At 25.9% G+C, this 11,823-nt stretch overlaps 2 protein-coding genes across 9 annotated transcripts; one reads left to right on the top strand and one right to left on the bottom strand.

Moving 5' to 3' along the window:
- The first annotated feature begins 122 nt into the window (after nt 1-122).
- LOC124431880 (Fanconi anemia group I protein homolog) lies at nt 123-7,650 on the top strand. Of its 6 annotated transcripts, none has more exons than XM_046980252.1 (23): nt 123-701; nt 1,211-1,432; nt 1,646-1,929; nt 2,034-2,201; nt 2,371-2,594; nt 2,720-2,916; nt 3,101-3,237; nt 3,338-3,561; nt 3,656-4,008; nt 4,117-4,246; nt 4,336-4,643; nt 4,757-4,948; nt 5,071-5,222; nt 5,299-5,469; nt 5,551-5,702; nt 5,809-6,002; nt 6,117-6,284; nt 6,377-6,551; nt 6,622-6,838; nt 6,923-6,995; nt 7,091-7,240; nt 7,313-7,411; nt 7,492-7,650. In XM_046980252.1, the coding sequence occupies exons 2-23, from the start codon at nt 1,349-1,351 to the stop codon at nt 7,594-7,596; spliced, it is 3,957 nt and encodes a 1,318-aa protein (XP_046836208.1). In that variant the 5' UTR covers nt 123-701; nt 1,211-1,348; the 3' UTR covers nt 7,597-7,650. The 6 variants fall into 6 exon arrangements, with proteins under 6 accessions (XP_046836208.1, XP_046836207.1, XP_046836209.1 ...); XM_046980251.1 differs by having other exon boundaries at nt 1,170-1,432; XM_046980253.1 differs by lacking the exon at nt 123-701 and having other exon boundaries at nt 1,115-1,432; nt 5,551-5,696.
- Nucleotides 7,651-7,715: 65 nt separating this feature from the next.
- Nucleotides 7,716-8,965, bottom strand: LOC124431897 (U4/U6.U5 small nuclear ribonucleoprotein 27 kDa protein-like). 3 transcript variants are annotated; one of them, XM_046980292.1, is made up of 4 exons: nt 8,763-8,965; nt 8,528-8,691; nt 8,279-8,439; nt 7,716-8,174 (listed from the first exon to the last, which is right to left on the bottom strand). In XM_046980292.1, the coding sequence occupies exons 2-4, from the start codon at nt 8,632-8,634 to the stop codon at nt 7,978-7,980; spliced, it is 465 nt and encodes a 154-aa protein (XP_046836248.1). In that variant the 5' UTR covers nt 8,635-8,691; nt 8,763-8,965; the 3' UTR covers nt 7,716-7,977. The 3 variants fall into 3 exon arrangements, with proteins under 3 accessions (XP_046836248.1, XP_046836247.1, XP_046836249.1); XM_046980291.1 differs by having other exon boundaries at nt 8,767-8,964; XM_046980293.1 differs by having other exon boundaries at nt 8,851-8,869.
- Nucleotides 8,966-11,823: the final 2,858 nt, after the last annotated feature.

The following is an 11,823-nucleotide window of genomic DNA, read 5'->3' as shown; positions in this document are numbered from 1 at the left end:
ATGTGGTATAAATATATATATATATATATATATATATATATATATATATATATAATTATGTATATATGGTACAAATAAATAAATAAATAAATATATTTATATATATTTATATATGTATACACATGTATTTATAATATTTTATTAGGGTATAATAAATTATTATTCAAAAACCATTAACTGTTCCAAAACGTATGAGTATCGCTTTTACGTTGACGGTATGCAATTAGATCGTTTATGCAAGGTCGACGACATAAGGGGCAGATAAATTTAGAACTCGTACCCTCTCTTAGTAGAAAAGTGTATTTCTTTTCTACGACATTTCAAGATTCGTCTAAAAATAGTATATACGGTTATAACTAGTTTAAACTCAGACGGAGTGCAACCGACCGATCCTTCTCTTCGCTTTTCGATGCAACTGCTTAGAAAATTTAATGTACTATTCGTCCTACCCAAAAATATCTGTTTTAACTTGAAAGAAAAATATTTCTAAAATATAGTTTTCTTCCATCTTCGGATAACTGAAAAGTGAGAGAATAAGAGAGAGCAGTATTTTATATGTACATCTGAAGTATTCGCTTGTAACATACTTTCTTTCTCTCTCTCTCTCTCTCTCTCTCTCTCTCTCTCTCTCGAATGAGGCCATTCACATAGCGTTTACCTTCCACGAATCAATACTGCAGAAGTTTCAATGATCTTATAAGGTTACCGTCAGTTTCCTTTACCTAACGCGACACTATCCCTTCTCCTTTAATATTTCTCATCATTTAATACATGAGATGACGTAATCTACTCTAACATCACCTATATACTTTTTCGCTATCATGGTTAAGAACGTCATTATATTAACTTCCTGTTGTAAATAATACGAATGACATATTTAATGATACGTATATAATGATAATTTTAATTATATTAATACTCATTATATCTTTTAACATAATATTACATTTTTATTTTTTTTACTTTAATATATTTTTGCTTTAAGCTGAAGAAAATAGAATAAATGTAAAAAGATATTAATATATGGCGAATTTTTTGATGTATTACTTTTTTCAATTAATTTAATACTATTTAACGATATAATAAACTATATGTATGAACATATATATTTTTTACTCTTTATATTAATCTTATCGTTTTTCTTATATGAAATATACTACTTTCTTCAGATAGCGCTACGAGCAATATAACGCTTTCTCTGCATGTGCAGGACAATGGGGAAATATTCTCAGAGTGAATATAACCTTCTTAAAATCTTCCAAATGGGTAGTAAATAATGTTAGTAATCGTATAGATCTATACGATTAATGGATAAATTTATTTGTTAAATTTGTAAAACAGAACAAATATGTATGCGAAATTACAAGATCTAATGGGTCGAAAAGATCGACCACGATTACACAAATTCGTACAGAATGTAAATATAGAAGAAGTGAGTCAAGAAGAAATAACTTAGTTTTATTTTAAATGAAATAATATTTAGTTCAAATAAAACTCGTGTCAGGATTAAAAGAATATTAATTTCTTTAGCATATTAAGTCATCAACGTCAATTTACCGACGATAGCAATACTTAACATATATAATTGTACTAATTAAAAAATTATATTTTTAGAAAATATTCAAATTTATCTTTCCTGTTTCAGCTTTGCAAAGTATTATCTGATAAGATTTATAGCGCAGATATAGTAAAAGTGCTGGATGAAATACTACAAGCATTTTGTAATGCTGACAAATTTTCTGAAAACAAATTAAAAGTAGTGAAAGCCATACTAAAAACTCTAGGAAGTGCTAAAATTAATAGTAATCACGCAGAAGAAATCATCAGTCTTATAGCTATGGATTTTCCTAATTTTTCAAAGAATTGTCTAATTCAATTAGTACAATTTTCTACTTCTAATATTTATTCAAACGAAGATAACTTCTACAGGTATGATGATATTTATCTTTTAAACTGTTATCTAATATTTTTCAAATATATAACAATTACAAAATACTATAAGTAATAATATAAATAAATAATAAATATTTTAGTTGGAAAGATTTATTACCGGTGTTATTAGAAATCTTAGAACAAGAAAAATATATTGATTATATGAATTCAGAAGTCACTGGAAGTGAATATAAGACGCTTATCGTTAAATCCATATGTAACAGCCACTGGGAGCCTAGCATTGTACCATGTCTAGCGAAAATGTTTGGGTAAATTTATTAATTTTAAAGAAAATGTAGTTTAAATTAATCTTAACTTCTTTTTATTTTTTAATAGTTCTAATGTTGGAACAAACAGAGGAGTAATATTATAACATATGATTTTGAATATGCATATTTTTATAGTTTTTTTTTTATAATTTGATCTTCCTTTTAACAGAGACATGATTCTGGAGAAAAAAGATCTGAATGTGGTAATTATTGCATTGTGTCATAAACTTTGCATGATTGCTTTAAATGAAATACCGCCTTTTGTATATCAGACTCTTAGATTATGTAGTAATTCTAGTTGTATACATTTGATTGTATCACTGCGTAAATATTTTGCATCGTATTATTCAAATGCAAATAGTAAAGAAAAAGAGAATAATTTAGACGATATTAGTAAGTAGTATTATTTTTTAAATATTTTTTTAATAAACAGTTTATAGATATATATATATATATATATATATATATATATATATATATATTATGAGTTTCTTATATTTATATTTCTATACTTATAGGTACAACAAGTTTAAAAGAAATACAAGATGCAGAAAGTAATGTACTGTTTCACATACATCATGCCACACAATTACATTATAAATGTATAAAAGATTTGATACTTGCATTTAAAAAATTTTCTATAGTACCAGAATATATATTAGAACCTTTCATTTTATCTACAATATTTATAATCTCCAGTGTACATGAAGAACAGGTAACAAGTAAATACTTTTTATTGCATGATATATACATTTGTTTTCTTTCTATTGAAAATTTCAAAAACTTTATACTTCAATTATTTATAAATTGATATCAAGGTTGTTAAATGCATTTTCCCTCTTTTTCTCTCTTTCTCTCTCTCTCTCTCATATTAAATTTTCAAAAATGTGTAAAAATAGGTTTTTGAAATGCTTCATCAGACGATTTTAAGAAAAATGCAAGATGATGAAAAATGTAAGAATAGTGCTTGGTTAAACTCTTTAATGAATAATAATTGTGATATTATGAATATTATAGATCAAGTTATAGCAAATAGGTATGCATATATATATACAAGAATATATATATATATATATATTCCTATGAATACGTGAAATAAAATTTTTTTATTAATTAATTCTATTAATTAATTCTAGTGATAAAGACCGTCATGTTGTATTAAAAGGAATTATGGAGTTAGGATTTGTGCTTATGGATACAGAACATACAATTGGAAAAGTTAATAAATATCCAATACATAACATTGGTATACAGATACTTCAAAGATTAATGAAGAAAAGACATGAAATATGTGGTTCTGTACTTCAATTATTAACTGATAAAATAGTGGCAGGTGGTTTGTTAATATCGCAGTACACAGGTATGATATTTTATTTCAAAAAAAGAAAGTAATATAAAAATATTTTTCAATATTGCATGATAATAATAAATGATTTGTTTATTTTTATTTTCAGATTGTTTGGCATATATGTGCTCTAAATTAGCAATGAATGTGCTCGATTTTCAAACTTATATAATTACTCTTCTTGATCAATTGCTATGTGTACCTGGTACTGCAGCTGTACAAATTCTTTACGCAGTTTTGCCATTGATACATGTTTCATCTAATATAAAAGACAATCTTATGTTATCATTGAGAAAGGCTCTCTATAGAAAAGGAATATGTACACGTAAAATGGCAGTAACTGGTTTTCTTGAACTATTAAAAATGTTAAAAATGAATTCTAGAAGAAATCTTTCAAATGATTGTTCTAGAAATTCCTCCATGTCTATCACATTATCTAATTCGACATCCATATTAACTCAGGTAAATGCAAAGAATAGACTATTATATGTTTCTAATTAAAATGCATCAATGCATTATTATTATAATGTTATAACGTTATTTTGTATTAAATCTTATTATATTTTTTAGGTAACTTTAGAAAAACACAATAATATAGGAAATAATTATGGATGCAATAAAAGATTATGTGTCGACATATTAAATATATTAAAAAAATGTTTTACTCAAGAATATGAAGTCAGATCACATTTATATGAAGGTAGAATATATATAATAATATAAAATAATCATAAATATAAAGAGTATGTATATATGTGCATAATATGTAATAATATATTTTCTTTTCAGGATTATATGAAGTTGTAATTAAGAATCCTGAACTATCGGAATACATAGTGGAAATATTACTTGCTCAATTGAATCTTTATTATGAAATAGATGAAAATGTATTACCTCCATTAAAGATTGATCTAAGTGCTGATATAAACGATATACAAATTGTTCCAAAAGAGCCTATAGCCACATTGATTTCTGTATTACAAGCAATTTATATAAAAACAGCTTTAGAAGATTGGGAAATTTTAAATAAAGTTGCTATCATTCTAGAGTCACTATGTATAAGGATGATACGAACTGAAACGGAACATTTAAATTTGGTATGAATATCTCTTTGGTTAAAAGCAATTTTTACAAATAATTATTCATTTAAAAGAATAAGATTTATAATGATAAGAATTGTGCATAATAATATTAATTCTTAATCTTATAGGATGATATAATGAATTTACTTGATAATACACCAAAATCACAACAAAAATTACATAATTTAAAAGAAATGATAGGCGTATATGAATCTTTAATATCATTCAGAGTTAATTCCTGGGTTAATGAAAGTAAAAATATAGCAAAAAGTATATATGGTCTTTTTAAAGGATATAATAGGTTAATGGACATTATTAAGGTAATTTTGAAAATAATATCAATATTTTCTGGTTACATTTTTATATGATGAATATTAAATTATAAATGTCATACTCTTCATATAATAATATATATTATACGCTAAATTTATACTTATTGTAGAATATAAGAAAAAAGAAGGGAAACAAAAATAAAAAAAATAAAGATGCAAATAACACTACATTTAAGAAGCAAAGCCATTCAGATATTATAAAATTGCCAAATGGAAATATAAGTCTAAACATAGTGTGTAAAATTTTAGAACTACATTATTTGTTAGTAATATTTAATATATATTTTATTAAAAAAAGAAATGAAAGTAAATCAAGCATTAATATTGTTATTTTGTAGAGACAAGTGGTCAGACAATGATGAAGCTAAGATTTTAAGATCACATAGAGACTTTTATCATTATATTTTACAAAGTTGCATTTCTACTTTTCAAACAATAATATTATTAAGTATTCCAGACTTTGAAAAACACAAAAAACAATATATAAAAGTGTATCATAAAATTGGGGAGTAAGAGCATTGAATATGTGCAATACTTTTTATGTTACTTTTATCTCGCATGTGCTAATCTTAAGAATTATTTTCTTATAGATTACTCTATAAAAATGTAATTTTGGAATTTAGAAATGCATTTAATGATGATCAACAGGGAACATTATTAGCTTTACAGTGTTTTAAGGAATATTGTTGTCTAATATGTTCAAAGTTTTCTTCTCAATTGCCACAATTTATTTATAGTATGTGTATGTATTTTTCTACAATAGAAAAAGTAAAAACAAAATGTCTTTTTGCTTAACTTATTTTTACATTTTTATTTTTACATTTCTTAAATATTTTGTTTGTCATTAGGTAATGAAAAACCAATGGAAAGTTTTAATATGCAATTAGAAACATTTATTTTGTCTTTCAAAGCTCCATTGAAAATTTCTTTCGAACAAGATTCTGATGAGCCTGAATTTTATAAACAAATGTCGTTAATACTTTTAGAAATTATACAACAATTTGTGCATCAATTGAACTTTTATGAAAAAAATACTAAAAAAGTTTGTAGAAACACATTACTATTAACATTTTTACATATGATAGATATTTTATTAATAGCATTATATTAAATATTTATGTTATGTTTCATATGTTAACTAACCACTAAATTATAGATTTTTGAATGGATTAGTAAATGTTCACAAACGGAAGGCATCAGTGTTTCTACAGCTATTTTGATCCTTCAAATCCTTTTATGGATAGAAGACTGCGATAAAGACAATGGAGAAATATTAAATGATATTTGTCTGGAAATATCAGAGAAACTGGGTATGATACATAAGGTTCGTTAACTTTACACGCAATTAATTATAGTCTATAGAATTGATATATTAAATAAAAATTTTTTTTTCTCTTATATGTATCTTTATTACAGATTGAAACATCAAAAAATGAAAAATATAAAATTATAAACGAAAATACAGTTGTGCAAGCTTATAGCGTACTTAATCATTACATAAAAAATAAATTAGATAATGTGTCTTGGTTTTTAGAACGTTTGAAAGCTGAACTTGCAATAATGAATGTTGTTAATATTAATAATGAACAACGTACGTATTGATTTATTTAATAAATGTTGATGGATTTTTAATAATGAATATTTCTTTAATATTGTAATAGATGCAGAAGATTTAGTAGAAAAAGAACGCAATTTATGCAGACAATTGTCTTATATCATTCAAATACTTTATACATTGGCCAACATATCTATCGATCCAGGTCAATCTACCAACTCGATATTTAAGAACTTACAACAATTGTATAACATATTGAGTAAACTTACTAAATATTTTTATAATAAATCGAGCAGTGGAAATGCAGCATTTCATGCTGTTAGGTGAGGGTTTGGAGTTTGTTACAAATTATAAATAATCCAATTTTGTTATAAATTATAAATTTCTTTTTGATTATTATTTTTTAGGTTTATTCAGGTGATACAATTAGCTGGAAAACCATTAAAATCTACTTTTTATAATTTAGTAACCCACATAGAGGTACGTGATATTCAAAAATTAATAATATATGTATATATAAAAGTTTTAATATTTCATATTTTTATACATATTTTTTATTCCTTCTATTGGTATAGGAAAGCCAAAGTAAAGACAAAAAACGATTAAAGACAGATACAAATATACAAAAAAATCATATTTTAAAAGAAACTAAATTAATACCACGTGTTGTTTATGAAATTGAACAGTTTAGTAAAGAAGTACTGCTCCTTGCAAAAAAAACAGGGGTAGAATGCAAATTTATTTTTATAGAATCTTATAAATTGAATTATTATATATAATGGTTTTTGTTTTATTAGGTACCTTTAGAAAATTATATCAAACATAGCGTAACACGTGATTTCCGAATATTAGATTCACGATTAACAGAATCTCTTGAACAAATAGATGTCAGTATGGTAAGAAAATAATTATATCATGTATTATCTGTTAATTCATCAATAATTAACAATTACATTTTTTATTTTCTATTTAATAGTTAAGCACGCAACGCACTAATGTCACAAATATAAATAACAGTCTTACACATGATTTGGATAATAATTCATCATCCATAACAGAACATTCTTTGACTGAGTCATAAATAGTTTTTAGAGGCTTTTTAATTTGATAAATTTTATTAAATGAACAAGTATTAGAGAATTATATGAAATATCTTGATTTTATTTTTGTATGTATGATTTAATAAAATTTAACTCCATATTTTTATAATTGATATGAAAATGTATATTATTTTTTTTTAATTATATAAAATATAATTGAGAGCAAGAATGTACTTAAACTGTCTATGAACTTTTTTGCCGCATTATTAATTCATGCATTGTATGTTCTCAATGAAATAAATTATTCATGTTGTGAAAACTTTAAAGAAAAGGAAGAGGATATACGAGGATTATATGTTTTTAATTATAAAGAACTGAATTAAAAAAATATTAGCAATTGGAAAATTAAAAAGCTGAGATATTCATGCCACGAAATCAAGTGGTCTATTGAAACCTCCTTTTCTATTCATGTACTGTCTGTACTTTCTTTTTAGAATAACATGTACTGCGCCTACATCATTTCCTTCTACCTTCTTACCTTTGGTGGTATCGAAACCACAAAAACCCATCATTCTCATCATCTCTTGTTCTTCCGGTGTTTTTCCTTGAAGATCAGCCTCTATAAGAAAAACCACGCTTACCATAATTACAGATATTTACATAAAATATAGAAAAAAATATGATTTTATTATTACTGTAAAATTATTTTTATTCTCATTATACCTGTGATAACAGGACGTTCTGCCGTAGATAATTTGGCTCTGGGCTTAGGTCTGTCTCGTTCTCTAGATCTAGATCTACTGTATGATCGTTTATGTCTGTCTCGATCACGATCTCGTTCTCTATCTCTATCTCTTGATTTTACTCTGTCACGTTCTGCAGATCTACGATGGAATCGACATTATGTTAACTTTTATCGAATACAAAAATGATAAAAAATCGATTTATTATTCTTACCATTCTTGTACATACCTCCGACGTCTTTCGCGAGATCGTCGTCTTCGACGATCTCTGTCGCGGTCACGTTCCCTGGAACGATCACGTCGTCTTCCAGGCGACGGGGTATGACTTCGACCCATTACATTTGTATTTTAAATATAAAATTGTTAAAACTGCTTACACGACATTATAAAAATCTTTAAAGAAAAATATATAGACGTTTTAAAATTTCTAAAGTGTATTGACAGTATGCTAAAAGGTTATGTACCTACTATGAAATATTTATAAAATAGTATAATATTGTATCATATACAAAATAAACATATTTCTATGATTGCGTAGATAAAAATATTTACTTATATTTTCACTTAGTCAAATAATTAACGAATACATTGAACATTTGAAAGCGCTATTTGCTGCTGCTGCTGCTGTTGACCATTATTTATGTTGTTGTTTCACGTAGTAAACTACCTGTTAGCATAATGTTAGTACGATATATACAATGGCGCTAAAATTGAATAATTATTAATTTGAAGTGATAATAATAAAAATATTAGAACATGTATGTATTTTCATTTGAAGTGAAAATGTAATTTTTATTTCAACATGACATATCAACGATAACATTCGATTGTTTAAAACAATGTTGATTAACATATCGTTTTTAAAATATTGTTATTTTACATGTTAATGATAACATAATAATGATCTATCAATATTTCAAGTTCACACTAACTAAACATGTTTATAATTTGATATTACATATATTGATATTATTTATGAAATCTGACGTAAGCATGAATTATGTATGAAAACTGAAGTAATCAATCTAATGGTCTAAATATGCTGTTGTAAGACAATACTTAAAATATAAAATATATGTCTATGCGTGTAAAAATATATATAATTCAAATTACATCTTTGAGAATGAATTCCTCGTGAAAAAAGTTCGAATATATATTTATAAGTTAATAATTCCCAAGTGTATAACGGAAAATATCTTTTTGAAGCCGTTTATCTTTTTGTTTTTTTTTTATATATATATATATCTGTAAGTATATAAAAAATTCATTAACATTGACTCAAAAGCTTTTAACACTTCACATAGAGATACTTGTAATTCGGATTATGTTAAATTAGTTGAAAAGTATCTATAATTTAATTCTGATGACAAGTACCTATATAAACATCTGTGTTCACTTCTGATAAGAGAACAAATAACATGCATTTGTATATATCTTAAAAATAAAGTTCTACATAAACTTACATAAAAATGTACGTTATAAAAACGATCAAATAAAATAATTTGACGATTAAAGATAACATATTATTTTTTGAAATTTTATTTTTTTAATATATAAGATTGTGTTTCGCAGTCAAGACACTTAACCGGTTTGTTTTAAAGGGGGGGATAGGGATACGTTACTATATATTCGTTTGACTATTAAGTTCAGTATTAACGTAACGTCAAAGGCATTGGCAATCGACGAACAATATAACAGGAAAATAAACGGTTTAACAATTTAGCATTGGAACATTTGAATATTTGTCTATTTTTTTTTTTTTTGGCTATACAAGATATTGGTTTAATTAACAATTGTTTAGCGATTTTCAATTTATTATTTAACAAGCGCATTTAGGAGCTATCGAAAGGTTTTTATAGAAGATTTTCATTATTATGTATGCGTAAAGGAGAACGTCATGCACGGCCGATCAATATGTGTGTAGTGTGTATACCTCGGTGAGTTCAGGTACACGCCCATATTTTCCTATTTTCTCGTATGCTTCTTACCATGTTTTAAGCAAACGCGCATATTTTTCTGTACTTTTGTTAACCGACGATAAATGTCTTCATAAATACAAAATATGAAACGTTAGGAAATATAATCAGTATCATTATAAGACCAAAGTTCTGTCGAAAATGTGTATGAGTCATATGCCTTAAAATACGTACTCAAAAAAGACTGCAAGAGAAAGAAAAAAAAAGACGTATACGTGTGGGATCTTGTCCCTTTTTATTTAATAAATATCGTATGTTATATATATAATTAACGAGCTGGCATGTCCGTTGAATGCATCTACTATCTCTTTGGAAAAATCAATACTGAGAGTTCGTGTACGACTTCCCATTAGACGAAATGTTGAATGTATGTGTATGCGACACAAGCATATATCACACGCCGTTGCTTCGTTCGCTCAACGTACATACATTCCAAATATGGCGAAAATCGTTTTCAGAGTGCATATAATTTATTGCCATTGATAATAAATACGAAATCACTGCTTTTAGAGAGATATTAGATAATTAGATTGACAATGAATTATCTTATTACATAGTTTATTAATTAGACAATTTTATATAATTACAATAAATAGACATTTATCGACTATATTTTGTCGCACTATATTTTCTGTTTAGCAACGTATATCGTTGCGTATTGCGGTCTTGTTCTAACCAATCGCAAGAGGTGGTGAGGATAGCAACAACCAATCAGCGTACCCTAAAACAGTCGATCACGGATGGTATAAAATGCCGCCGCGGCGCATCTTCGCGCATTATTCGTTGGGTGTTCGACGAAAGTTGTCGTTTAGTTGTTAGCTGAGGCTTCATTACTTGCTTTCGCCAACTATCGACCGATCAAGTCTGACGAATTCTTCTTAGATTTTTATCAACGAAAACTTTAAAATCTCAAAATGGTAAGTGTATAAAACCGTATCTAATAATTTTTTATTTAATCGGAGATATTAGCTAATCGTGTCGCGTCATATTCTCGAAAAAATATTTGGTAGCCATTTTGTTTTACTTGCCGGCCGGCACCGCCCTTTATCATTTTAATTAATTATTGACTTTTTATGATCCTTTATTTCATTTTTCTAATCCTTGTATTATTCAAAGAAATAAAATATCGTAAAGAGATTATCGTGTTATTTAAAAAATATAATTATAGTTCATTTACTATTATACGTTATTATGTGCGTTAATCGGAATATATTATTTTATAAAATATATTGCTATAAGTATTATTGAAAATTAAAATATTTGTTTATAAATTTTTTCAAACGTTTGCTATGAAATCCATTTTAGTATTTCCACTTGGTGATGACTCATTCTCATGGCGTCCATTGTGAATTCATCCATTCTTCTTTCGATGTTTCTACATCTTTTACGTTTTTATTATTTTTCATGAATATAATATAAATTTGCAACGATTAGTTTTCTATTTTGAATTATAATTTAATAATTCTATGATGAATTAAAATATAATTTTCATCAAAGTCAAAAAAATGATTAAAGAAAGATGTAAAAGGTAGAAAAATAAAAATAATTA

Source organism: Vespa crabro, chromosome 22 (genome assembly GCF_910589235.1).
Source record: "Vespa crabro chromosome 22, iyVesCrab1.2, whole genome shotgun sequence".
Taxonomy (NCBI): domain Eukaryota; kingdom Metazoa; phylum Arthropoda; class Insecta; order Hymenoptera; family Vespidae; genus Vespa; species Vespa crabro.
Note: the sequence above shows the minus strand (reverse complement) of the source record. Positions and strands in the feature narration are given on the sequence as shown.

Coding starts and splice junctions, on each gene's coding strand:
- LOC124431880 (XM_046980252.1), top strand. CDS start 1,349: ATGTATGCGAAATTACAAGATCTAATGGGTCGAAAAGATCGACCACGA. Junction 1,930..2,033: donor AACGAAGATAACTTCTACAG/GTATGATGATAT, acceptor TAAATATTTTAG/TTGGAAAGATTTATTACCGG. Junction 2,202..2,370: donor TGTCTAGCGAAAATGTTTGG/GTAAATTTATTA, acceptor TCCTTTTAACAG/AGACATGATTCTGGAGAAAA.
- LOC124431897 (XM_046980292.1), bottom strand. CDS start 8,634: ATGGGTCGAAGTCATACCCCGTCGCCTGGAAGACGACGTGATCGTTCC. Junction 8,440..8,527: donor TCTCGCGAAAGACGTCGGAG/GTATGTACAAGA, acceptor ATTCCATCGTAG/ATCTGCAGAACGTGACAGAG. Junction 8,175..8,278: donor AGAACGTCCTGTTATCACAG/GTATAATGAGAA, acceptor TTTTTCTTATAG/AGGCTGATCTTCAAGGAAAA.